Below are 27,216 nucleotides of genomic sequence, written 5' to 3'. Positions count from 1 at the left end.
ATGATTTGGAGCTGCAGTAAGATTTCAGAAATGCCTGACGTCACTCCGGTATCAGCTTTCTGGGAGGCCAGTGATCCTGACAGCCAAGTTGCTTTTTCTCTGGGTCGGGGTTGTGCAGTACTCATTGGGGAGCAGCTTCCGAGAGAAAAGCGTTGTACCTCACATCCTTGTCTGTTTTTTGTTGTTGGTGTGTCAAGCTTTTGGTAAGGAATGAGTTTCCCTGGAGGCTGGTGAGTCATTCTTATACATTTTAAAAACTGTTTTTCTTTAGACATAAATCATTTCCTCCTCCTTTGGAAAAACACTTTTTTATTTTTTAAAACCAGCATTCGATAATTCACAGTATGGACAATGTAGCATACAACATTTGTAGCATTCAAGTTAACATTTTAAATAGAAACTTCATTTTAGGCAGAAATTAAGTGTTTACTGATTTATTACTTACTGTAACTATGCCTAACTTCCAGGATTTTTATTCAGGCATGCTTGTCTACTAGTTCGCATGTCTAAGAGATTGAATGTAGCAGGAATTTGAGCGTTTTTTAGTTAGCTTGCAACACTGAATGGGAAGTACTCTCCAAACAGACACTTGTAAGTTACCTTATTTTAACATACGGCAATGTTAATGCGTGTAGAGGGGGGGACCAAATGGAAAACCAAATGCGTTTCCAGTCAGTATATGTGTATGTATGTGTGTCATCTGCCAAGCTGTATGTTTATTTCTATATGAACGTCATATATTGAGCTGCAAAATCTGTCAGATATTTAGGAAAAAAAAAAAAACACCCCAACCCACAAAGCTGTATCTGGTGGTAGCTTAAGTTTTAAATAGCTAAAATATACTTTAGTTTCCACTTTGTGGTAACTGTTTTCTCATCGCAGAAGAAATAAAAAATGCATGCCTCCTTTTCTTCTCCCTAGCACTTCAAGATCTAATTGTGAAAGTGGTGCAATACTGTGATATTTGAAAATCTTGGCAGATTCCAATCTTTGAAAGGGTTTTTGTTTTAATATGCAGATAATCTTCCATATTATAACTAGAAAATTAGAGCACACCTATCTACACAGAGGTATTTTGCAAGGGAAGCCCAGGGCTTTGCTGTGCTGCTTTGGTTTTGGTTTCTTTTGGTGTTTTCTTTAAAAATGACAAGACTTGATGGATGAATACATGCAAAAATTCCTTATTCATCTGTTTGAAGGTTCTGGGGAGCAGTGAAACTCATCTTGGTAAAAGTTATATATTGCTTTCCAGCAGGAAATAATTTCCAGACTGAATTCAGATGGTCTGAATGAGAGCTCTGGGTAGCTACCTGGATAGAACATGTTAGCTTTCAGAAGCCTGTGCTTAGGATAATTTAATTAATGCGTCAACTGGCAATTTTTATGATACAGTAGTATGGTGATGATATATTGCAGATACAGAATTGATATCATATTTATGATTACTATTAGCATGAAAGTTCCTTTGTAGCTGTGACTCTTCATGTAGGTGGTTGGCTCCCAACTCAGAACCAAGAGCAGTGAGCTGTGGGAAATGCTTTTTAAGTTATATTGTCACAAATAGACCTGTTTTCTGTGTCATTATAGTTTGCAAATAAATTTTAATGTTAAACTTAGGTACATGATCATGTTTCATTTCAGTGAGATGTTTATAATATCTACTTGGAGTTTTTTTAAAGCTTGATAAGTTATATTTTATTACCAGGTTTATCACTGTTTTTTAGTGCAGTTTGGGCTTAGCTGAAATAGGTTTTTATAGGCAGTTACATGAGACTGCCTTCAACAATGTTTAAAGTGTGTTGTGCTTTTTGATATATGTAAACCCTATTGAATGTACTATTAACTGGAAGAGAATAGAGAAGTTACACACAAAAATGAGGTGTTGGTAGCATTTTAGGTTAGAAGACATGTAAGTTGAATGACACAGCTATTTTCCTGTTCTGTTGACAGGAATTTAGGATTGTGTGTAAATTTCTTAATTGTTGCTTTTCTTTACCAAAAGAAAATACGCAGTTACACTTCTACATTCATCAGGATAGCTTGCTTAAATCCTTTCCAGGAAAAAAAAAAAGAAAAAGGGAGTGGAATGATAGAGGCCTTTCTTAAATGTAAGTAAAGATACTTATTACATCAGTTAGCTTTATCACATAATTGTTAATATGAAGCTTTCTGGTTTTGTTGGTTAACTGAACAGCGCTATAGTTAGATTGAGTTACTGTGGTGATGGCTGGAATTTTCCAGTTCCTTTTTCCTACCTAGAGGAGTAACAGTCTTGCTCGTAAATTTCCCATTCCCTTGTAGGATTAGGTTTATTTAAAGGAGAGAAGGATACAGTTTAAATATCAGCAAGTGCTTTTTAAACCTTAAAGTATAATTTGATTGAAATATGTGTCTACCTAATAGAAGCTAAAGGAGAAATACATTGATATATTTAAAGGTGACTGAATGGAACTGCTGGCTTTGCTTCTGAACGGAGCCAGTTGTATCAGTCTGCCTGTTTTACGGGGGGGAGAGAGGGGTGGAGACAGGGCTGAAATATGTTTCTTCTAGTATTGAAACTCCCATTTTATCCAAGTAATATGATTCCTGAAGGAACACAAACTGTGAGCATTCAGTGTGATCTGTATTTTCCCTTATCTGACTTTAGAAACAAATTTCCTTCATGAAAAGAGTGAAAGCTATCATTCTGCCAGAAATTTTCAAAAGCTGAAAGTGTGGCATTTATTTTGAGGGATGGAGAGAGGAAGGGGTGAATTTCTGATTTCACCTGAGCGGTGAAATAGTTTAGAGCAGTGATCGCCAAACGAATTCTTTACCTTAAAATACCTTCTGCCTCATGCGGAAAAGTATGAGCAACATCCGTGGCAAGGCATTACCACTTGTTCGCACTTGCTTTTCGTGCAGCTGATTAATGTATTGCTTGGTCGTAACATCTTACTTTATTTGCCTCATACATTGCTCTGTTTTCATCTTCCAGGATGTTCTTTTTTTGCACAATACTGAAAACACTTATTTTGTGAAGACCATGTTTGCTTCTATAAAATAAATACTATGGGATCAGACTTTTAGCTTAGCATTAAATTATTAATAACTTAGTTATGGAGCAATGCAAATCATTTTCAGGGTCGGAACTATCCACGTATAAAAAAAATAAATTTTGTATGAAGTTGAGCTAGCAATGTATATTTTGGCTTGTGCATTTTTTGCTCCTTTGAAATGCATAAAGTAGGTTGAATTGTTTGATTTGGATGTTTATGCCTCAATTATCACCAGGGAAAGGGCATGAAGAGAGAGGAGGCCGTGGCATGCCTTTTTGCTGACCTGTCACTGGCAGAGTATTTTCAGTCTCCCTGCCCGAGGCAGCCAGGGAGCAGGAGCAAATTGAGTGTTAGCACACCCTGCAGTCAACGGGCTTCTGGAAACTTCCCAGCCCAAGACAATAATGCAGCCAAACTCCCTACGTTCTTACTTGAAAGAAGAGTTATTCAAGTGGCATTTTCTTTTCAGCATGGATGACGCACTTTTATGCCCATTTTTCATGTGGAATGAGAAGTTGCTGGTGAATTGTCTTCCCCATGACACCAGCCTTCCACTGTTAAAATTCCTGAACCTTACTTTATGAAGCTTAAATGGGATAAAAGGAGAATTAATAATACTCACAAATAGTAGTTAATTCTACCCAGTGAAGACCTGGATTATAAAGTTGCTATCTTTAAAGTTGGCATTGCTTTGTGGTCTCTCGATTCTTACTGAACGTTCAGTCCTAAACAAGATACAAAAAGATTTGCGAAGGCTGTGTCCTCAAATGATGTTTTTTATTGTAATGTCCAGCACTAAGGAGCAACATTATTGTATGTACAGCTCTAGACAGTATCCTGTATTAGATGTTGCATTTCTGTGTTGATCAGAGCAGTCATACACAATAAAAGACTAATAAGGAGTTAAGAGCTGGTCTGTGATACTTGTTCCGTGATCCACACTGTGCCTGAATCTGCAGTGGACACCAGGAATCTGGCTTTATAGCAAACAAACAAGTGAACAGTGCGCTTTTCTGCCAGGAATGACCAGGGGTCATCTTAGTGCAAAGTCTCAGGGTATTTCTCCTTGGTAACAAATATAAAAGATTGTGCTGCTGTAAACCTGCTGGCTGCGAATATATTTTAAACCCACCACACTTAACAGCAAGGAGAGGAGGTACACCCATGTAGAGGCGGGACTTACCCGTAAAGAATGCTAGGAAATTGTGGATAGCAGAAGAAAGCCATTCTGAAACAATGTCAGAAGTCACATAACATGTAGAACTGTACTGAGTAGCTGGAGATCTGTGACAAATCTGTAGAGCATAGTTACTTTATAGATCCAGAATATCTATAAAATTGCTGATTCTGGAAATGTTCTATAAGGTGAGAGATACTGTAAAAACATCTTTTTTTACAAGCACTCTGTCTTATAGTCTTGAAATGTAGCCTAAAATCTGCTTTTCTGATAGAATGTGTAATCCAGAAAGAAAAAAAAATGAGGGAAGGAGTTTTCACTTCTGGGTTTCGTATGAAAATTCACTGCCTTGCAAATCTCTTCCTTATGTTCATGTTTTCTAGTGATAGCAGGAGAAATGAGTAATACTCCATATGGTAAACTGCAGTTTAATTTATCTTCTTGGATATGGTTTTACTAGTTCTTTAAAATTCTTTCTAAAGACAGATTCAACGTAAGAAAAACTTAAACAAGTTCCTAATGAGGTTGATGGAAGATAGTGTTCCCAGCCAATACAGAGGGTGGTATTGGATTTTTTTTTTTTTTGGTCATTTAAAAATTCCATTGAAATGACTTTAATGTTGGGTGTGATGTCTGCCATTGGAGTGTCCCTTTGTCCCTGACCTCTCTTGCTCTGACACAAACAAAACAAACCGATTTGTTGTTTTTACATACGGTATTTCTTCATGAAATGAGTCTTCACCAGGATTTATTTTTCTCGTTACCATATAGTTCACTCTTAGAAATGTCTAGTACAGATGCATTACTCTGACATTAAAAATACCACTTTTGCCAGCTTAAGGCTGAGTGTGGAGTTACACCAATGCAATAGTTGGCTGTTGTCTGAGGCTGGTTCCATCTGCCCTTGCTGCCCCCTGTGCTGTGAGCTTGCAGGAGGGTTAGTGCCGTGAAATCTGATTCGTTTTCAGTTACATGAACAGGATCACTGCGTGACTGCTTTAGCACCGGTGCCAACACAAGAGCAAAGGATGGAGCAGGCTTGTCATTCTGGAGCAGCTAGCCATTTTCTCAAAGCACTTGTAAGAGTGTAGCCCCAAGACCTGGCTTTAAGCAGATGACACGGGCCTGCACACAGAGCATACCTGTACAGATGACAGCGCTCTCAGTTGTCTGGGTGGGCCGGGCATGTGCACTTCCAACGCAACAGCCATGTATGGGGCAGTGAAGCTGAGCGTGATGCCTGCGCTGCTTCTATCCCAGTGTCATGGTTTAACCTGCTGGCTGGCAGCTAGGACCACGCAGCTGCTCGCTCGCTCGTGTGCCCCCCTGCAGTGGGATGGGGAGTGGAATGTGAAAAAGTAAAACTCATGGGTTGTGATAAAGACAGTTTAATAAGACAACAGAGGAAGGAATAATGTCAAAAACAACAAGAAGGGCTTCTTCAACTACATCAGCAGCAAAAGGAAGGCTAGGGACAACGTGGGGCCGCTGCTGAATGAGGCGGGTGTCCTGGTGACGGAGGATGCAGAGAAGGCAGAGCTAATGAATGCCTTCTTTGCTTCAGTCTTCAGTGCTAAGACTGGCCCTCAGGAATCCCAGGCCCCGGAGGTAAGAGAGGAAGCCTACAGAGAGGATGACTTTCCCTGGGTCGAGGAGGACTACATGAGGGATCGCTTAAGCGATCTGGATGTCCACAAATCCATGGGCCCCGATGGAATGCACCCACGAGTGCTGAGGGAGCTGGCGGATGTCATTGCTGAGCCACTCTCCATCATCTTTGAGAGGTCCTGGAAGACAGGAGAGGTGCCCGAGGACTGGAGAAAGGCCAATGTCACTCCAATCTTCAAAAAGGGCGAGAAGGAGGACCCAGGGAACTACAGGCCGGTCAGCCTCAGCTCCATCCCGGGAAAGGTGATGGAGCAGCTTATCCTGGAGGCCATCATGAAGCAAGTGGAAGAAAAGAAGGTTATCAGGAGTAGTCAGCATGGATTCACCACGCGGAAATCATGCCTGACCAATCTGATAGCTTTCTACGATGACATGACTGGCTGGGTAGACGAAGGGAGAGCCGTGGATGTTATCTACCTTGACTTCAGCAAGGCTTTCGACACAGTCTCCCATGATATCCTCCTGGGGAAGCTGAGGAAGTGTGGGCTGGATGAGTGGTCGGTGAAGTGGATAGAGAACTGGCTGAATGGCAGAACTCAGAGGGTTGTCATCAGCGGCGCTGAGTCTAGTTGGAGGCTGGTGACAAGTGGTGTCCCTCAGGGGTCAGTACTGGGCCCAGTCTTGTTTAACTTCTTCATCAACGACCTGGATGAAGAGTTAGAATGTACCCTCAGCAAGTTTGCTGACGACACCAAACTGGGAGGTGTGGTAGATACACCAGAAGGCTGTGCTGCCATTCAGCGTGACCTGGATAGGCTGGAGAGCTGGGCAGAGAGGAACCTGATGAGGTTCAACAAGGGCAAGTGCAGGGTCCTGCACCTGGGGAGGAACAACCTCATGCACCAGTACAGTCTTGGGGTGGACCTGCTGGAGAGCAGCTCTGCGGAGAGGGACCTGGGTGTCCTGGTGGACGACAGGTTAACTATGAGCCAGCAGTGTGCCCTGGCTGCCAAGAAGGCCAATGGGATCCTGGGGTGCATCAAGAAGAGTGTGGCCAGCAGGACAAGGGAGGTTCTCCTTCCCCTCTACACTGCCCTGGTGAGGCCTCATCTGGAGTACTGTGTCCAGTTCTGGGCTCCCCAGTTCAAGAAGGATGAAGAGCTACTGGAGAGAGTCCAGCGGAGGGCTACAAGGATGGTGAGGGGACTGGAGCATCTCCACTACGAGGAGAGGTTGAGGGAACTGGGCTTGTTCAGCCTGAAGAAGAGAAGGCTGCGAGGGGACCTTATAAATGCCTACAAATATCTGAAGGGTGGGTGTCAGGAGGATGGGGCCAAGCTCTTTTCAGTGGTGCCCAGTGACAGGACAAGGGGTAATGGGCACAAACTGAGGCACAGGAAGTTCCGTCTGAACATGAGGAGGAACTTCTTCTCTCTGAGGGTGACGGAGCACTGGAACAGGCTGCCCAGGGAGGTTGTGGAGTCTCCTTCTCTGGAGATATTCAAGACCCGCCTGGACAAGGTCCTGTGCAGCCTGCTGTAGGTGACCCTGCTTCGGCGGGGGGGTTGGACTAGATGACCCACAGAGGTCCCTTCCAACCCCTACTATTCTGTGATTCTGTGAATAATAATATCATAATAATAAAGAATATGCAAAACAAGCGATACACAATACAGTTTCTCACCACTCGATGACCAGTTGTGTAACCTGCGCAGATCCCTACCCCATAGCGAACCCCCATTTATATACTGAGCATGGCATCTATGGTATGGAATACTTCCGTTGGCTAGCTTAGGTTATCTGGCTGGCTATGCTCCTTCCCAGCTCTCGTACATCTGCTCATGAGCCAAACATGGGAAACTGAAAAAAAAATCGTCCTTGATCTGTTAGCAACAACTAAAACCTATCAACATTCTTCTCATACTAAATCCAAAGCACAGCAGCTACTGGGAAGAAAATTAGCTGTGTCTTAGCTGAAACCAGGACACCCAGTTGCAGGTTGTGGTCTGTGTTTTGTATGCAACATCAAAATACTTCAGTGTTACAGCTGCCCCTGTATTATATGAATTTCAGTGATGTATGGCATGCAATAAAATACTGTTAGCATTTTGTTACTCAGTATGTGAGAGAGCAGCCTACCGGAGTTGGCCAAAGATGGCTCACATATAGACTTTGAATGGCATGCTAACTGTGAAAGGAAACAGCTCCCAGCTGCTGGCTTTCACTGAGGCATGAATTTAATGCAAGAAAATGATGACAAGGTCATCAGAGGCATCTTATCTGTTCGGGAGGAGGTATTGTCCCACGGTTTTTTCTACTGCTGCAGTTAACCTATAATTGTAATTGGAAGAGAGAACCTGGTGTACCATTTTCTGAAGGGGTGTCTTAGAATTACAGAATGGTTTGGGTTGAAAGGGACCTTAAAGATCACCTAGTTCCAACCCCCCTGCCACTGGCCAGCACATCTTCCACTAGACCAGGCTGCTCAAAGCCCCATCTACCTGGTACTGAACACTTCCAGGGAGGGGACGTCCACAGCTTCTCTGGGCAACCAGTTCCAGTGCCTCACCACCCTTAGGGTGAAGAATTTCTTCCTTGTATCTAATCTAAACCTACCCTCTCTCAGCTTAAGGCCGTTACCCCTTGTCCTATCACTCCATGCCCTTGTAAAAAGTCCCTCTCCAGCTTTCTTGTGGGCCCCCTTCAGGTACTGGAAGGCTGCTATAAGGTCTTCCTGGAGCCTTCTCTTCTCTAGGCTAAAGAAGACCAACTCTCTCAGCCTGTTTTCATAGGGAAGGTGTTACAGCGCCCGATCACCTTGATGGGCTTCCTCTGGACCTGCTCTTAACAGGTCCATGTCTTTCTTACGCTGGGGCCCCAGAGCTGAACTCATTACTCTGGGAGGGGTCTCAGGAGAGCAGAGTAGAGGGGGAATATCACCTCCTTCAACCTGCTGGTCATGCTTGTTCTGATGCAGCCCAGGATGGGATTGACTTTCTGGGCTACGAGCACACATTGCCAGCTCATATTCAGGTGTTCATACACCAGAACCCCCAAGTCCTTCTCAGCAGGGCTGCTCTTAATCCACTCATTGCCCAGCCTGTATACATGTTTGGGATTGCCCAGACCCAGGTGCAGGACCTTGCACTTGGCTGTGTTGAACTTCATGAGGTGTGTGGGGTATGTATTGCTGGGTCATCAATAATTCTTAAAAAAATTAAGTGTTATTTCAGTTGTATTGTTGGATAAGGATACAAATGTGAGGGACAGGATGTAAAACTAAGACTGAATTGTGATATCTTTTTGTCGTGTAGGTTTCCTGCATAACCGTGAAATCTGCTGACGGTTAATTTTGTAAATAACCCATAGTCCATCCTGTGTATTTATGAAAGAAAAGGATAATGCAGAACAATCCATGTAGGTGTAGAAACAGAGGATGTGAAAATACAAGGGGAGGCAGCCAAGAAATACTTCTGTCACATGCGAATTTCCAATCTTCTAGAGCCAATGGTTCGATTATACGAGCGAGACCAAATAGACATCAAAGTGATTGACAATCTGCATGTAAGCACTGGGTGGTGCATGTAAGCTCTTGATCAGATGGGGTGCTAAAATTTCGTCTGGTAAATTTAATAATGATATGAACTACTACTTAAGTGACCTTGTTCTTATGACTTATTTTGACCAATTCACCTTTTAAAATACCTGACTGTATACATTAAAACATGTTCTAAGCAGTAAATATTTTTTTTAGTATAGTGCAGCTATTTCCTAAAAGAAAATACCTCAGATAGTTCATTTGATTTTACTTATCACATAGATTTTTTTTCATTTATTTCAAAAGCATGAGTTGTTTTAATCTACAGATAAAGTACATTGTAGTTACCCTTCATTTGTTTCACTTTCTTACCTAATAGTGAGTAACAGTGTTGCTGAAGTTGTCGTAAATTGTTGCTACTACTTCAGAAGTCTGTCTGATTCCTGGTCTTTTGTTTTATGAGAAACTTAGCACTGAGATGGGAAAAAGTAGCTAAAACACTATGTAAAGGGAATAGTACTCAAGTTTGTGTTCAGGTTGACTTGCTTCTTTTTGTGTTTGTGGGTAGGGTCGCTCTAAAATAAATTTATTTTATCATAATTTTGAAGTGAACAATCTTTATCTGGAAGTATCCTTTTAACTGCTTTTTCTTAGTGTTTTTTTTTAACGAAGTTGGGATTTTTGAGATCATTTGGGGGAAGGTGTTTGAATGATCTAGAAGATTCTGCACAGCTAGAACACTTTCATATTAGAAGATGACATTTGATAACACCACCACAATGTTGCTAACTTTTTCTGGGTGCATTCTGGACTAATAGAGAGATATGCCAGTATCTGGGGCTCCTGCCAGCTGTGATGCTGCATGTAAAATCAGATCAAGAGAAAACAAACCAGGAGTATATTTAAGTATATTTGGAGGACTGTTCTTTTTTTTTTTTTTTTTTCTTTTTTTTTTTCTTTTTTCTTGCATTTTGTTTTTAATTTGAATTTGCCTAATCGCCTGTTACCTGACCTTGGACGTTTTCCTTTGAGCACTGCCTCTGACTGCTCCCACTCGTCCATTTTGAGCCTGGTAGCAGAGGGAAGGCGCCGATCTGCTGTTCCCAGCTGTAATTTGGCTGTGCCTGTTTCCATAGCGTGTTTCTCAGCGCTTTTCTTGTTGCATAGTACCGGGGACTTCTGTTGCTTTTTGGTCATATGCATCAAAGCAAGGAATTAATGCTGTAGAGTAATGACATTAAACAGCATGGAAGACAGATTCAACGCCGTAAAAGGCTGGTGTTGCTGGTTGCTGACCGGTACTCTTGGCACCAACAATTAGGTGTAGACAGTCACTTAACTCCAACATTCAGAGTTAAACTTGCCATAGGAGCATAAGAGCCGTTGTTGTAGATGAGAAGGTGGATCTCTCCCTGGTAATGACTTGTGCGGATGCCTAAGAGGAAGGTCCGAGAGGAATTGGTGACCTTATAGCAGCCTTCCAGTAGCTGAAGGGGCCTACAGGAAGGATGGAGAGGGACTTTTCACAAGGGTCTGTGGTGACAGGACAAGGGGGAATGGCTGTAAACTGAAAGAGGGCAGATTTAGATCAGATATTAGGAAGAAATTCTTCACCGTGAGGGTGGTGAGGCACTGGCACAGGTTGCCCGGAGAAGCTGTGGATGTCCCCTCCCTGGCAGTGTTCAAGGCCAGGCTGGATGGAGAACTGAGCAACCTGGTCTGGTGGAAGGTGTCCCTGCTCATGGCAGGGGGGTTGGAACCAGATGATCTTCAAGGTCCCTTCCAACCCAAACCATTCTATGATTCTATGATTCGATGAATTAACATGTCGAAGTGTGATACTTAAAAACCCTTTGGTATTTTTTTGTAGTTGATATTATTATGGCATTTTTTCTGAAAGATGGTTTTTGCTGAAGTGTTGAGGCCTGCCTGATTTTTAGAAATTCTTGAAGCTAACAAGGTGTAGAATAGTAGGGAATGATGGAGTTGAAACCAGAGAAAAGAGAGGAAATGTGGCTTCTTTGCAGTTAGGTCAGTTCTCAAGGTTTTCCACAAGCCTGCTGGGCATCCACACCTCTAGATTAAAATGTTATATCTTTATATATTTGGGGTCTTTAATCTGAAATATAAGCAACTAAACATTAAGTGAAAACATAAACATTAAGTGTGGACGTGCAAGAAAATAATGTAGTTTTTTGAAGGATGTGTGCAGAGAAAATCCAGAGGTAATTTCTGATCCATTTGTGATTTCAAACAAATCCCAAACCGCTTTTGTTTGTCACTAACCTTTCAGTCTTTTGAATCCTTCTAAAACAACTCACTGCTATTCTTCTAAGGCAACAATGTTGTTTTTCTGAAACGACCAGCTCCTGAAGCTGAACCCGAATGGACTGAAAGAAACAAGGGGAGCTGAGCCAGGCTGAGCTGTGCCCTCAGCCGACAGCTGACACGTTCAGCGTTCCAGTCCAGTGCCACACTTTATACCCTGTGTGTGTCTGTACTTGAACTTTACATCATAAGCAATGAATATTTTTAATAGAGTTTCTGCTCTTTGTCTGAAATGAATGCAGGCCCACACACGGTGTAGGCTTCTACTAATTATCGTCTGGGGTCTGGTGCACATATTTGCATATGCTCTATCAATGGACCACCAAGATTATTCAATTAAATCCTCACAGTAGCTTTAAGAAAACCGATGAGTAAAGTGTTAGTGATGACCATTCATTTATAAAATAATTGTTTTTATGAATTTCAGTGCAAAATAGGATCTGTTGTGAGGGGAAGACCTGAAATGCAGGATGTATGTGAATTGGTACTGCAATTAAAACTGATCCAAAAGTGGATATGCCAACATTTCAGCTGCTTTATTCTGTGAGATTGTTAAAACAAATATTTCTAAGCATTTTGCAGATGATAATGTATTTACTTTACAGAAGCTTACCACACCAGCTTCATCTCTCAGCAGACTGCGGAAGTGTCTAATTATGAGCTGGTATAGTTTGATATAAGTGCTTGATAAGCATGGCTTGCTTCTAGAAGTTCTGCTGGGTTATTAATAGAAGTGTGTTGTTGTTTAATAAAAATGGCTGTTTTCTAGAGATGTGATGGTGGAAGTACGCCAGCTCCTAAGGTGTTGGGAAAGTGATCAAGAAATCGTGGAAGTCGTGTAGCTATCTGAAGACAATGTTATGATGTTACACTTCTGTCTAACCTTGGCTAACATAAAAAAGGGATTTGCTTCATAGATGGTTAATGCTGTGATTCTCATAATCTTAGAAGAACAAACAAACAAAAAAAAACCAACCCACAAACCCCAAACCAGAGTAATCATAAATAATAGCAGATGGGATAAGGGAAAGACATCACTAGAAATGGGGCTGAAGGTAGAGATGTCTGAAGAGAATAAACATATTTAAAGTAGTTAGCGGTGTCCCTGCTCGCTGCAGGGGGGTTGGACTAGATGACCTCTAGGGGTCCCTTCCGACCCAAAACTTTCTATGATTCTATGATTTAACTACTTCTGCTAATGCGTATTAGATTTTGATCCTGAAGTGCTTAGTCAGATTTGCAAAGCAGCACAGCGTGATTTCACCAAATGTCTCTTGAAAGTCTGCTGTTGAATTTGAGGTAATAATTTACTGAAATTGTATCTTTTAATATATATTTTTATATGTTGCATTTGTAACTCAATAAAATTAAGCAGCTTTACTTTGTAGTTCTACAGCAGGGGTTTAACTGAACAGTTGACTTGTGCTGTGACTCCTGCAATTATTCTTCAAAGACTGTTGCTGCTGTAAGTAGGTCGAGACTAAACTAAACAAGATTCTGAAATATATGGTACAAGAAAATAAAAATAGTAAGCAAGTCATATCTTTTAACAAATCAGCAAGCAGTCCTGAGTGAAGACAGCTGAGACCTAGGGAGACCAACAATGGAAGCGAAGTGAAATGTGAGTTTGCGGAGAATGAGAATCCACAAAATTGGGGGCTATTTCAGCAACAGGTAATTGTAGACTGTTATTCAGGAGTGGAGAGGGAGAAGGCAAGACAGTGAAAGCATTGGAATCAATGCACCAAAAAAGTGGAAAGTTGGGGAAGAAACTACATGCACAGCTAATCATTTTGTGGTCCTCTGGGTTGTTAACTGGGAGAGAGGGAGAGGCAGAGACAAGACTGTTAAGTGCTAAGTATTAAAAATGGACGAGTCATGCAGTAGATAATGAATATATATTCATAGTGTGCTCTTTTGTCTACACCTTCAGTAAAAAAAAAAAAAAAAATAAAGCAACACCCGAACCCCACACAATATGGTGAAAACAGTGATGAGATTTGATACATTATTAAGAGATCATTAGTAAGAGATCTATAAATAGGGGGCATCTGTAGAAATTTCTGTAGAAAACAGATTGTGGGTTTTCACTGCAGAAGTGTTATGTTACTCTAGTTCTTGGAAGCTTTCCAGACAGTTAACCGTTAAGGGTTGCTTGGATTTCAGCTATCAAATCTGACGCTTACAGATAGTTCTGCCTTCTAACACCCACCTAACTATTTTCTCAGACTGTCTCAAACAGCAAACAATGTATTAGTTATTTTTACTACAGACTAATAATTATAGAACTGAAATTTTTCTTCATACGCAGTGCTGTTATCAAGGTACGATATTAGACGCTGTGCCCAGGGCTTCAAACATATGGGGTGAAATATTACATAAATTAATGACACATGACAAGTACATCTCACAAATTGCCACTCTGCTATTTAAAGGTGTGTGGCTTTTGTGGCCTTTACTGCATCTGAGTATCTTATAAATTCCCAAATATGCTGTCCACAGAGTGAGAGACACCCTCCCACAAAGTTTTGGGAAAACTGAAAACAGCAACCCTTTCTTCTTCTGAAAATGTAGTGCTTGATTAGAAACAAAATTACTTATTAATAGCTTTTCAATCTGTCATACAGTATATGCTATTTTAGAAAGTGTTCCATCCTAGCGTTTTGAAAGAGTTTTTTAGTATTTGTACTTAACTGGATAAACTTTTAAGTTTTACATTGTAAATATGTCACAAGAACATGTTAATTGTATCTGCTCAAGTGAGAAAAGGCGTGCTTTTTTTGTACATATTTTCACTGAAATATTAATTTTGTTTTAAAAAGTTCCCATTGAAAGAAAAGTTTACCATTTCAGGGCTTAATCTTTTGGAAAATAAATATCAATAATAAATGAAAAGATAGACTACAGTCAGGTATATAAAGAAGTCCAGGTGCTTTTTCATTACAGCAGCAGCAAGAGTACCAAAACTCCCATAAGTGTAACGGCATTGAACTTGGGAGGGCTTGAAAGGAAAGTCTACAGAATTGACTCTTTGCCTGAAAAAATAAACTCATAGTAGACAAAAAGAGTGGTGGCAGCAGTAACTATAGTGTTGCACTGTCTGCCAAGAAAATTAGCAGAATTTTGTATGCACCTTCCCAAGCACACACAAAGGACTATAAACACTTTGCTTTTAACAGCATATGTGATGTTATACCGGTCTGTCAGCACTTTGTCTGCTTTGAAACTTGCTGTCTCTTTACACTCTCATTTGTTCAGACTCCCTGATGTGAAGTTATCATACTCATATGTTTTCCAGTGGAGCCATGGAACGTGGTTTCCAAAGTTGTTGTTTAAAAAGCTTAATTGAAAAAAGGTTCGTAATTATAGGGTATGATAGCACTGACAAAAAAGTGCTTGCATTTGCTATTTACTGTACAATGTGACATTACAGATTTAGTAAAATAGAAGAGTTGGTACAGCCACAGACCACATCCTTGCTAACAGTTGTGTAGGGACTGCATTTACTTAAATTTTTTCCAAATTCAGACAACTTTTTGTCAGATTACTGTAAGTTACTGCATTTATTTCAATTAGAAATGAGACATTCTTATGCTAGAGAGCAAGTACACAAAGTAAAAACTGCTGTTGTGATTTCGCCCCCTCCCCGCCAGGAATGAAATGCTTCACAGAAACAGAATCAAGCTGGCCTACCTTGTGTTACGTTTGTCTCCATTTTAATCTTACCTTTAAATGATAGTGTGAAGATTCGGCATTGATGTAGAGAGGATGACTTCATTGCTCTTGTAATTTTTGCCTTCTTATGTTATCTTTAACCTTTTAAAAGTATTTTGTCACAAAACATGTATGAAAAATGGATAAAATTGCTTCTCATGTGAAATACATCTATGTACTCCGACTGGATTTGTGATATATAGGGATTACATGTTTGCATCATAGAGATTAAGTTGTCAGACTATCTTAGATAATATGGAGAATAAATGTCAGGAGGCAGATAGTTGGTGTCGCATTCTTCTGAAATGTGTTCTTCAGTGTTCGCTTGTGAAAAGGGACAGTCTTTCTAAATTAAAGATGTAGAGGCCTGTTGAAAGTTGTGTCCTAGTTTATGGTGTTATTTGTATTCTTTCAGTGAAGTAGAACTCAGTTTTTGCTTTGATGGTCACGTTGAGAATGAGCAAATGAGAAGGCCTGAGCATTTAGGAACACATAAATAAAGTCCACAAAGAAAGAGCATGAGAGAAGCTTTGAAGTGGCATCGAGTTTTAATTTTAGGGGGAGAAAACCAGATGTGTCTTCGGGAGTTCTAGCCCAGCTCTGTTTTCTTCAGAGGGCAGGGAACTCGACCAAATCATACAACGGAGAGTCCCTAAACCAACTGTCCCCCCCTAGTACTTTGATCTTTTTTGACACTTCTGAGTGAACTGCTTTGTTCCAGAGTAAAGATGATCTGACCCTTCGGGCACTGTGTGCACCCTCCGGTACAGCTGGATTATGTATCTCTCTCTTTTCCATTTCAGCTGCTGTTATTTGAGGTTATTCCATATCCAAAAAATCCTGGTAGTGTTAAAGATGATAGCAATTTTAAAAAGGCAAAACTGGACAGAATTTTTGAATTTGCTGATTTTGCAGTGGTATGTGTTAGAACAAAGTATTGGTACACAACATTTTGGGGTCGTCCATCCTGTAAAACACAAGGCAGAATGAAAACAAACAAACAGTCCTGCTTGTGTAGGACTCTGTTGGCAAGTGCTGCTCCTGGAGTTACGCATTCTGTTACTGCTTGCAAATAGAAGAGTAGATTTCCATTATATATTTGAGAGCTTTTTTTCAGTAGTCCTTGGATCACATTTGGCCATCAAAAAGATTGCTGTAGACTGTACATTTACTGAGCAGATTAAAAGTACACAACAAGTTTTTTTTTAACGTGTCTAGAATTGGTGAAAAGAAGTAAAATAATCCTGTCTTGTAAAGAGATTAAGGGTCTCAAGGGATGGAAAGGAGAAAGAGAGTAGATAAGAAGGCAAGTAACATGAGTCAAATTCAAGGTTTCTGTCAGCATCTTCCCTGAACAAGATAAATTCTTTTGCTCCAAGGGCTTGTCCATGTGCCAAAGCTAAGCTACCTGCTAAATGATACCAAAGCTTGCAGTGTGCAGAGGAAGAGGTTGGGAAGGTGAAGTTTAAAAATTCTGGAGAAAAGAGGTCAAGTTAAGTTGGTGCTGTTAGGTTGGTATTGGTTGTCTTGCACTGAGATGGTTAAAAATGGAACTTGTCCCTGCTTCAGCTGTTTTGCTGTGGTTAGGGTTTTGTGTTGTGGAGGATTTTTTATTTGTTGTTGGTTTGTTTTGATTTGGTTGGATCTTTTTATAGCAGGTCACTGTCCCGGGCCACTACTGGAATTAAGAACAGAATATTGTCTTCATATATGCAAGAACTATATTTTATTTTGCATTGAAATGCTTATCTCTTATGTCATCTTAGTCAGCTGTGTCAATTTCTGGAGCGCACCACATCCCAGCAGCAAATATTAATGAGGAATAGTTCATGCCACGTACTGAGTTTGGGGAGTATGCTCATGAATACTAATAAAATACGTAGGGAATTTTTTCCACTTAAGCTCTAGTGTTTAGCATGCCATTTAACACAACCTAACTATGGATGCTAAACTAGTAAGGGTCAGTTCTATACTTCAATAGAAGTGCAACAGTGTGTGTGTGTATTGTTCTCGAAAGATGTTCATATGAAAAATTGATTGGAGAGGGAAGGAAGGGGGATGTTGCTTCCCCATAGCTCTTGGAGGCTGTATCTCTGCATAAGCAAGCAGTTAACACACTGGCTTCTAGCTGCCAGTGTCAAAGTGAATCACTCTTTACCACATAATAAAAGTACAGACACATAAATATGCAGAGCTGAAACTCTGAGTTGCATAGTGGAGCTTGTATAAAATTGGAATTAGAGTTCTCGGGGGAAAAAAAAAACAAAAACAAAAAACAACCTTTTTTTGCTGTATTTCCCCTGAGCTTTATTGATGAGGTACGTACTAGTATAGTGTAAAATATGAAATACTAAGCATCTGTCTGTACCCAGAAATTCATGAATTACTGAACAACTGTCTAAGTCGAATGTTGAGGATTGTGACTATCAAATGGTAGATCGGTTTTAATGAAAGTCTCTGTAGTCTGCAAGATCGAGTTTAAAACAAATGCCCTAACTTACTGTTACGTGGGACGGTTATGACAATAATTATAAAGCGCCTCTACACCTTACGCAAGTATTTTGAGGAATCTTGTCAAAATATCAGCTAAATTAACGCCAAAAATGCAATGATTCAGATGAGTAATGAAAAAGTTTTCAAATGGAAGTATTTAAGATCTGTTACTCCAGTTAGACGTATTTATAGTTCTTGCACCGCTGAGTTGTACAAGCTGAATTTCCAGTGTTCAGTCGTGAGATTTCACTTGCGTGTAAGCTGAAGAGAAAAAGATTGTTTTTTCTTTGCCTCGTCTTTTTGGAAGGAAGTGACTATAAAGGTCTCTCAAATGCTAGAAAGTATTGTAATATCCAACGGGAAAGTGTTTCATGCCTACGGTATTTTTTTGCCTTTTTTATATAATGTCAGCTACACCTATATACATCTCAAAATCAGTGGGAATTGTAAGGAAAACTGTGTTTTGTCCAAAAATGTTTTGATATTTTTGGAATACTGACTGGCTACGTGACTCAAGCCTGAAACAGAATTTGCTTGAACAGGTTTGTGTCAGTGCTTCCTCTCCTGTCTCTCCCTTCTTTTCCTGCCCCTTGCTGCTCTCCCTCCTGGTTGCGTATGACCTCCCCTTTCGGGTCTTGCAGTGTTGCCTCTTACTGCGTTGGTGTGAGCCGGGTGCTTTCACACAGAATGTGGGATGTGCCTCCTGTAGCGGTCCTGACTCTTAATGGTCCTTGAGCAGAAGTCCTGATCCATTTATTTCCACACTTCTGGATGTCACTTGACAGCCAGCTGTCAAGGTTTAACATCAACATTTTGGCAAAGCCTGTGCCGTGCCACCTCATCTCTCTAAATTTTGTTTGTTTGTTTGGTGTGAGAGTTTCTGAAATGTCTGAGGAACGAAAAGAAAGTTTTTGGAAGTCAAGAAAAAGAGGGATCACCAAAAAAAACCTCACCCCCACCTGGATGCTTCCTCAGGATTATTTTGAATTTTAGTTCTCTTCAATCTGGGCCATTTTAACTTGAAAGGTGTTGTAGGCCCATGGCAGTTAGGAATGCACAGACATACTCCAGCCATCTCTTCTGTCCCCTCACTGTAACAGATGTATTTCTGCAACAGAAGCTGCTTTAGAAGCTAAATTATAATTCTTATGAATTTAGTGTGAAGATAAAGTACCGGAGTTTTAGCTCATTAGTTAAGCTGCAAAACACGTCTGTCCCTTTAGGTAGCAGTAGGTTTTTAAAATCGCAGTAAAGAAAATGCAAAGAATTGGGCTATCTTTCTAATCTTGCATTTAACTTTTATGCAAGTTTATCCAACTGTCTGTTGTTCATGAAAGTACTGTGACTATTTTATTAGGCTTTTGTATGGTGGAAGTTAGTAAGGCTCCAAAATTGCAAAACGTGACCATCCAAAGGAATTTTCAAGAAACTTGGGGAATGTTAAGATACTTAAGTCTAGGTTGTTTTAAGAAGCGAGATGAGCCATGCCTCATAGTTTTGAAAGCTAAAAAGCTTAAATGAATAGGCAATAAAAGAAGTAGCTGTTAAGGACAAAGTGGCATTCAAAGCTTTTGTTGTTCTGCACCTTTTCTGCTATCTTGCAACTAAACCACTTTGTTTTAGTCCAGGTTTGTTTTCTGTCCAAGAATATTTTTCAGATGAGAAAGGAGTAGTATTATATATCTTTCATGGAAAAAAAAAGTCATCACATGGTGATGTGATTATCACTACATTACACATTACTTACAAAAGTAAATACTATCAAATGAAATTACTTTCTTCATGATTTACAGTGCTGATTTCAGATACTGTTGTTTTGCATTATATACTTTCTTGGTTATCTATATATTATTTAAAGCATTAAAAACAGAAGAGGTGAGTTTGTTTCGAAGCATCCGGGCTATATCCAAATCACACATCTGTGTTAGATGCTCATCGCCCTTTCTTGGTCTGATTTCTGCTTGTGTGCTTTTTAATCACTGGACCACTTTCGTGCTCTCCTCCTATGTTGCGGAGAGTTCAGAGGGGCTGTCACAGCTCAGCCCCCCTTGCCTCTCATGGTTGCGTTGCTGGTGGCAGCTCCACACTCTCTGGTGTGCTCGTGGTGTGACCAGGACTGAGACCTTGCCGCTAGGTATCTGGTAGGCAGTAAAGGCTATCCCACCCCTGCTCTTCCATCCCCTCTGGGGCTGGAGGGCTCAAATCCAAACATTTCCGTGTTGAGGGGCAGCAGCTGGTAGTTAGTGAATTTTGGCATTTTCTTGCACATTGTGGGAGCTGCTGTGATGGAGCAACACCTGCAGTTCAGGGGAACGAGGTACTGCAAGGTGAGCATTTTGCGCTGATGAGGGTGAAGCCCTCAGCCGCAGGCTCCCGGCAGCTTGCGGGTGCTCGCAAGATCGCTGCAGGGGAGGTGCACTCTGAATTAAAGTAGAGCTGTGGTTGTGAAGCGTCACTCTTATTCCTGTCACTGAATATTTGTCTGTAAAATCAGAAAGTTTTAAACTAGTAACATGTTCTAAGCTGGAAGATAATTACTTTTATGGTAGTGATTTTTTTATTCCTACAGAGTTGTTGTTTATGTCTTATGTTTAACTTGTCCCTGTCTAGCTGAAATCCCATTTATGGATATATAAAGACCTAGCTGAAGTGAATAATTTATGATATTATATGAACTAGTAACACTCTTACTGCTCTAGTTTTTAAATTCAAAACCATTACCAACCCAGTGCCAGTGTTTTCCATCTCTTTCCAGAGTTTTAATGAAGATTCTTTAATACTTGTATCATCCTTTTTATTAGTTTGTGTATCTATGTGTGTGTGTGTACACATACATTGTTATAGACTGTAATGAAATACTCATAATTATTTTCACTGGACTGATAGACTCGATGTACTGGATTTATATACTTGAGTTAGAAAATCAAAAAATTATTGCCCAATAATTTGCCTTATCTCTCTTCTGCAGTCATAATGAACGAAAAGTAACCTGCAAACATCCAGTAACAGGACAGCCATCGCAGGACAACTGTATTTTTGTTGTGAATGAACAGTAAGTGGCATCTCTTTCAGCCTATATAATACATATTTTAAAACTTGTTAATACTGAAGTAAGATTCAGTGTTTGCTAACTGCAATATTGAATTTATTTTTTCAAATTAGCATGTATAATGTTTTACTTGTTTAAATTACTTGAAGATAATATTAAATATTTAGTACTGGTTTTTAAGTTAAAAAACATAGCCCAAATTGGTTATATGGTGGAAATGTACCATGTTTATGCACTGTGTTGATTTCTACTTGTCACTTGTAGTGTTAGCAACCAATTTATATATTATATAATAATCCAATAAACTTCCAAAGAAGAATAAATTTTTTAATAACTTAGGGACAATCACGTGTCTTTATTCTATTATATTTTGCCTGATAGTTTCTCCTCAGTCGGTTATTTTCTTGGCCAGTTGAGACACTGACTGAATCATTGGGTAATAACTTGGTTTTGCTATCTTTGCATTAGTTTTGTAGAATACATGGTAATATGAGAAGGTATGCATGGAAGTCGTACCTGACCTCAGGATTTTATACGTGGCTGGGTATTGGGTGTCCTGCTCACCACCATTGCTGCAACATGTTGTATGGTGCCTGGAGTGAAAACTGTCGGAACTGCAGTATGTGAAATTTCACAAATGTGCATTTTCTCACTGAATTGGGACAAAGCCGTGTGGGGTCTTTGCAGAGCATTTCTTCCCATTTCCATCTCATGTTCATACCTGTCTTTTTCCCTCCCACCAACACTTTATGCTAATAGAGAAATCCTATTTTAAAACATCTTAAAAATAATCTATAATAGATTTAAGTTTAAAACACAGTACAGGTAACTTTACAATGAAGTGTGAATTGCTTTCAAATTGGAAAAGTAGGACACAGGCTGAGCCTATTAGGCTACATTTAGGGGTGCTTTTTAGTAGCAGTCTGCACACACAGCATGTTCTAGTGCTATTACCTATTCTATTTTCAGGACTGCTACTGCAATGACATCTGAAGAAAAGAAAGAGCGACCAGTAAGCGTGATATGTGAAGCAACTAACTATAATCTGACATCAGATTATGCTGCTCATCCAATGAGTCCTGTGGGCAGAGTAAGTCTTTATGTTGAAATTAAATTAAAATCATTCAGTTATTCCACAAGGTACTAGACAGTGGTATATATTAGTGTTCCATTGAAAAAGAGAAACAAAGCATACATCCTTTCCAGGGCACTTCACTCCTTTCACGTTTGATTTGGAAACTGAAGTGTCTGAAACAAATTATCACTGAAGCTGTAATTTTTATCAGGTATCTCGGATCTTATGACTTGCACGTACTGAGACTGTTTACAGAATGTGACCTTTCTAATCTGTGTGAACAGCAAAATCTTGAGTGACTGATCAGACATCTGGGTAAGCATTGTTGTAGAAATTGCTTGCTCGCAAACAATTGACTGCATTTCTCCAGGTCAAATAGAGAGAATTGTAATTGTGTGTTACAAGTAGTTATAAGAGAAATGGGAGGTGGCCCTGCGGTAAAATTAAAGGGTAGGTGACAGCATTTGCTGTCACTGGACCAGAAGTCCTGGTTTCCTAGGGAAATTCCTGGGAAAAGTCCTGGAGATTCTTAGGTCACTTTAATTTGTGTCCTACTTTCTCGGTACACCAGCTTCTCAGAAAGTTAAGGTAAATGCCCAGGTGTTTATCAAGGTGATGGGTTCAGTTACATGAACTTTTGAGTTTATTGGATAAAGCTGATGAGGCTATTGCGTGCATTTTTTTTTTCTTTTCCAAACGGCTTTCCTGAAGTGCACTTACTACAAAATGAAGAGTTTGCTTAAGTTTGCTAGAACACCAAGATAACAACTTTGATCAATGATGACAGAGGAGAGCCCTGTAATCTCTTGTACCCAGCAGTTAACATTTAAACAAGAAAAAAAAAACCCATACTTTTGCTAGTAATTGAAAACTTTAACCCTGAGAAGTGCCTTTTGGCAGACTAGTCCAGCCTGCAAGAGAAGAATAAACTTTGGAAGGTGTTTTAACTGAGCAGATTCCTTAATTTCAGAAATTTAGACTAAAATACTTTAATTTCTGTGTGGTAGGAAACATTATAAGGCTTTTTTAAGTGCGTTTTGGAAACATTTTTTTTTTGTTGTCTTAAATATCTCCTTAGACAGGCAGAATCATTGACCTACATTAGAAAACTGTTATTTAATGAGAAAAATGTCTTAATCTGTTAGTGTTCCTGGGGGGAGAAAAAAAAGGTATCACAGATGAATTATAAACAGTAGCAAAATTCATCTCAACTTTCATGTGATCATGTTTAAATCCATACAGGAAAGCTGGTTTAAAGCAAACCAAACTAGAAAAATCCAAAACAACAAGAAAAACCAAACCCAAACCCAGCTAAGCCCTAAGACAACCAAGCAAACAAAAAACTCAAGGTAACTTGTTGGTAGGGTTGTAATAGTGAGGTAGATTGCAATAGTTACACAGAATATGAATGACAACAGAACTAGCTGTGAAGCGCTCGTAGGTTAAATGTAGGAAAGGAATTACAATTTAGGAGCACGTGTTTTAGAAACATGTTGTTCACACTCTTTCAAAGAGTTTAAAATGCCCTTTAGCATGTTTGTTTCATAGTGTTCTAGAAGGACACTGAGAATGCTATGGCCCAGTTATTGTAATTTCTTTACCTTCATTAATGACACTTAAGCTTCTTGTGGAAATTGTCATATTTTGAAAAAAAAAAAAAGACTTTTGTTCTATTTCTCATTCCTCCTGTCCTAGTTATTTAAATACACTTAAAAGATTAATATAATTACTGTGGCTCTATGTACAGTTAGTCTACATAAGTTTTCAAATTTAAATTTGTCTGAATTACTGCAACGCCGTTTTAAAAGTTTTATTTTCAGGAGATGAATGCTTGCCAAAGTAGAACCACAGCTAATATTAATCAGCATTTTCTGGTGGTTGTTTAAGGCTAAGGAGTTGAACTGTTTTTAAAGACAACTATATAGAAATCGCCCACTGGTTGTATCTGGATATAACAACTGATTTTCTTCTGTGTTTTTATTGCTATCTCACAACAGTAGCACCTGAAATTCTTACTTATCTTATCAACCTTTAAATATAATATTTAGATGCTCTGTGTATTGGAAGCACAATAGAAGGGGAGTACAATATTGGTGAAGAAATTTAATAAATAAAAATAAAGCAAATTACAGAGCAGAAGAATGCTTCATGTGGTTCCCACACCTGTTTTTTAGGTGTTTCTGTTTTCAGAGAGAACTCTTGAACACACCTAGTGTTGGAAAGTAATGAGGAATGGAAGAAAAGTTTGTGGTACAACTAAAGTTTCAGACAGTTGAGGGGTATAGAAATAAATTCTCCCTTTCATTAGTGTTAATTGATCCCGAATAGATATGGATCTTGGAGAAGTGTTTGGTTTGTGACAGAAAGACTCACTGGAGTCTAACGCTGCTGCTATCTAGAGGCTAATATGAGGTGCGGCAAAAATCAGTCTCTCCCCAGTAAAAGTCTTATCTCTAATCCTCCTTTCCCACTATATATGTGATCCTGGCCAAATAACACACTACAGTTCTGTTAAGTGCTGCTTCTTCCCTATTAGCTTTCAGTGTATTTCTAAACTTGCAGTCGCTAGCGTGGACCTCTGACTGTGAAAAAGATCTACATAGGCTGGAGATTGCTGCAGAGGTATATATTTCCACCCCTCTTTTTGAAATTAAGTTGTTGTTTTTGTAGCTGTCTTCTTTTTTTATCTTTTTCCTGCAGTTAAAATCACTACCTAGACAAATATGATTATATGTCCTGAAAAGCATTCAGGGAATCAGCTTTTTAATATGTAAAGTCAGTCATGTTACCAGTCACCCCCCGCAGTGGATCTCCCCTGCTCTTCATTGCTGTCCCGACTATCAGCAGAATAAAGCTAACAATTTCCTCACAGTAAGTGGAATGAAGTGTTATCCCAGGACAGCTGCTGCAGAGCTCCTCCTGTCTCCATTACAGCTAGGAGGTATCACATTGTTTATAAACATTCAGCAGTTTGTTTACAGATATTTCATACAGTACTTAAGCCAGTCCAGCTTTAAATGGCTAGTTTAGGCATAGTCATACATGTCTTCTCAGGTTTCAGGTTAGGCAGAAATTTTGGAGTAACAGTCGTGAGATACATTAGCAAACAGCATAGTAAACGGGAGCCATGTGAACGGCAGTATTGGTGCTCAGGGCCAAGCATCTGTACTGTGTTCTCATGGTTTACATTCAGACTAGTCCAGCCGTGCTCCTTGTGCATCTTGCATTTTAGTCTTATCTAAAATAAATCCAGTTTGCTCTACTATGCAAACCAAAGCGCGCTAAGAGTGAATGATTGGGAGATTTGCTTCAAGAGCAACCTCCTGGTCCAAGCTCAAATGCTGAGGCAGAAACCCACTCAGCTTGTGGAAAACTGCAGCATTGTAAGGCACGGAAACTGCTTACAAAATCCAGAAGGCAGCATCATGTTGGTTTGTGGTTTTGAAGATAATGTAGGCCTTGAAGACTGGAAACATATTTTTAAACAAAAGTTGAAAGTAACAAAGATACAGATTTCCATCCTTTGAGTTCATATGTAGAAAATTTCCTTATCAGCAAGGTTCTCAGCCCATGTTTTTCAAATACAGACACAATAAGTTTAGTGTTAATTAATTAGTTTTGTGCTGGTTCTGAAACTGAGCAAGAAGCCTCAGATAGATTCTCTGTCCTCTACCAGCTAAGCAGAGAGAAGGGCAGCTTGCAGAGTGATGGAGTGTGCAGTCCCAGTTACTGACTGGTCTGTTGCTCAGAGTTCAAAACCCCGCCGGTGTTTGTTTTCTTCAGGTTTGGGAAAGAGTGAATACCACTGACTGGACTTCCTAGCTGCTTTTTCAGTACTGGAACTGTACAGGGTCCTTCCCATAGGTTCTGGTTTTGGAGGCAGCACAGTTGCTGGGACCATTGCTTAGAATGGTACCATCAGTTGGTACCAGAAGTGACTATAAGTTTGCAAACTCTGTTACCTTCTACACTTTCCAGCAAGTGGTTAGTAGTTGGATCCTGCATTCACTATCCTCCTTTTCTCTTTGGCTTTTCCGTAGAAGCTGGAACTGTGCAGTATGTCCGATATTTTTAGTGATGTGGGGTAGAAAGTAGTTGAACCCTTCAATTCTTGTTTTTTTTCCTTTCTTCCTCAGTTTGAGATACATTAGGTGTATGTGTGTGAGAGAAATTGTCATGGCCAGGGATCCCAGACATAGCAAGAGGAGGAGGTGATCTAAAAAGTTTGAGAACTGATGATTAGTTTCTATGTACACCTGCAGTATTTCAATATCCTAAAATACTTATTGTCTCAAGGCTCAGAATTAGTTGTGAACAGTTAATCTCTTTATGCAGTGCGTGGTAAAATAATCACAAGTCATCTAAAGTGTTCTCTGTATTAACTAAAATTAGAAAGCGCTTGTGATGCTGTGTTTAATTAAAGGAAGTTTGTATGCACAGTTGGCAAGATGTAACCCATTAAAACTTTGCTGTGAGCTCAGTGAAAATGGAGTCAATATGGTCTGTTGTCAGACCTACCTAAGAGATACCTATCTAAATTATCTGATTTTGTTAGTAGACTTGACATTAGTAGTACTTGTGGTTGGTTGTGTTTTCAGAAACATTCTTAATGCATTAGCCCTTTCATATGCACAGGAAGTCTGGAACACTCTTGAGGGATTTTTGAACCTTGAATACCTAATAGTAGAGCAGGTACGAGAGTTATAAATTATTTCTGATCAAAATCTTGGCACAGGTCTTGTGTGATCTGCCAGTATAGTAGCCATACAGTTAACTTTATAATGTGCTCTGCCTTGTTACAGGTTCTCTGTATATTTCTTTCTACAGCCGGATGTCATAATTCGCTTGGCTTCTTACAAACCTTTCTCTATTTTGTACTGGTAGAATTTTTCAGATGAAAGTGTGAAAGATTTTTACTTTTAATTAGATTTTCAATTGCTTGCTCTGTCTTGCTTTCCAAACAGAGTTGAGTCAAATTTCTGTATCTCCAAGGGAAATTAAAAGCACTCTGATTGTTTTTATATTCCCTCCTTGTTTCATTGTGTTGTAGACTTAAGGCAAACACACATATTTTTTGTAATGTTGTTATTTTTTGGCTAAGCTATGTTGTATTCTTCAGTTAATGGCATTGTTGACAAAAAGCTGCCCATCGTTTTAAATTGCAGTTTTCAGTTTATGATTTTTAACCTACTGTGG

General features: G+C 39.7%; 1 protein-coding gene across 6 annotated transcripts in view; it reads left to right on the top strand.

Moving 5' to 3' along the window:
• PLEKHA5 (pleckstrin homology domain containing A5) overlaps nucleotides 1-27,216 on the top strand; it is a 181,138-nt gene that overhangs the window by 87,249 nt on the left and 66,673 nt on the right. For all 6 annotated transcript variants that reach the window (XM_075440278.1, XM_075440268.1, XM_075440259.1 and 3 more), the window contains exons 4-5: nucleotides 20,865-20,948; nucleotides 21,915-22,035. In XM_075440278.1, coding sequence (XP_075296393.1) covers nucleotides 20,865-20,948; nucleotides 21,915-22,035 — 205 coding nt within the window. The remainder of the gene's footprint in view (nucleotides 1-20,864; nucleotides 20,949-21,914; nucleotides 22,036-27,216) is intronic.

Source organism: Opisthocomus hoazin, chromosome 1 (assembly GCF_030867145.1).
Source record: "Opisthocomus hoazin isolate bOpiHoa1 chromosome 1, bOpiHoa1.hap1, whole genome shotgun sequence".
Taxonomy (NCBI): Eukaryota; Metazoa; Chordata; class Aves; order Opisthocomiformes; family Opisthocomidae; genus Opisthocomus; species Opisthocomus hoazin.
This window is presented reverse-complemented; position numbering and strand designations above follow the sequence as displayed.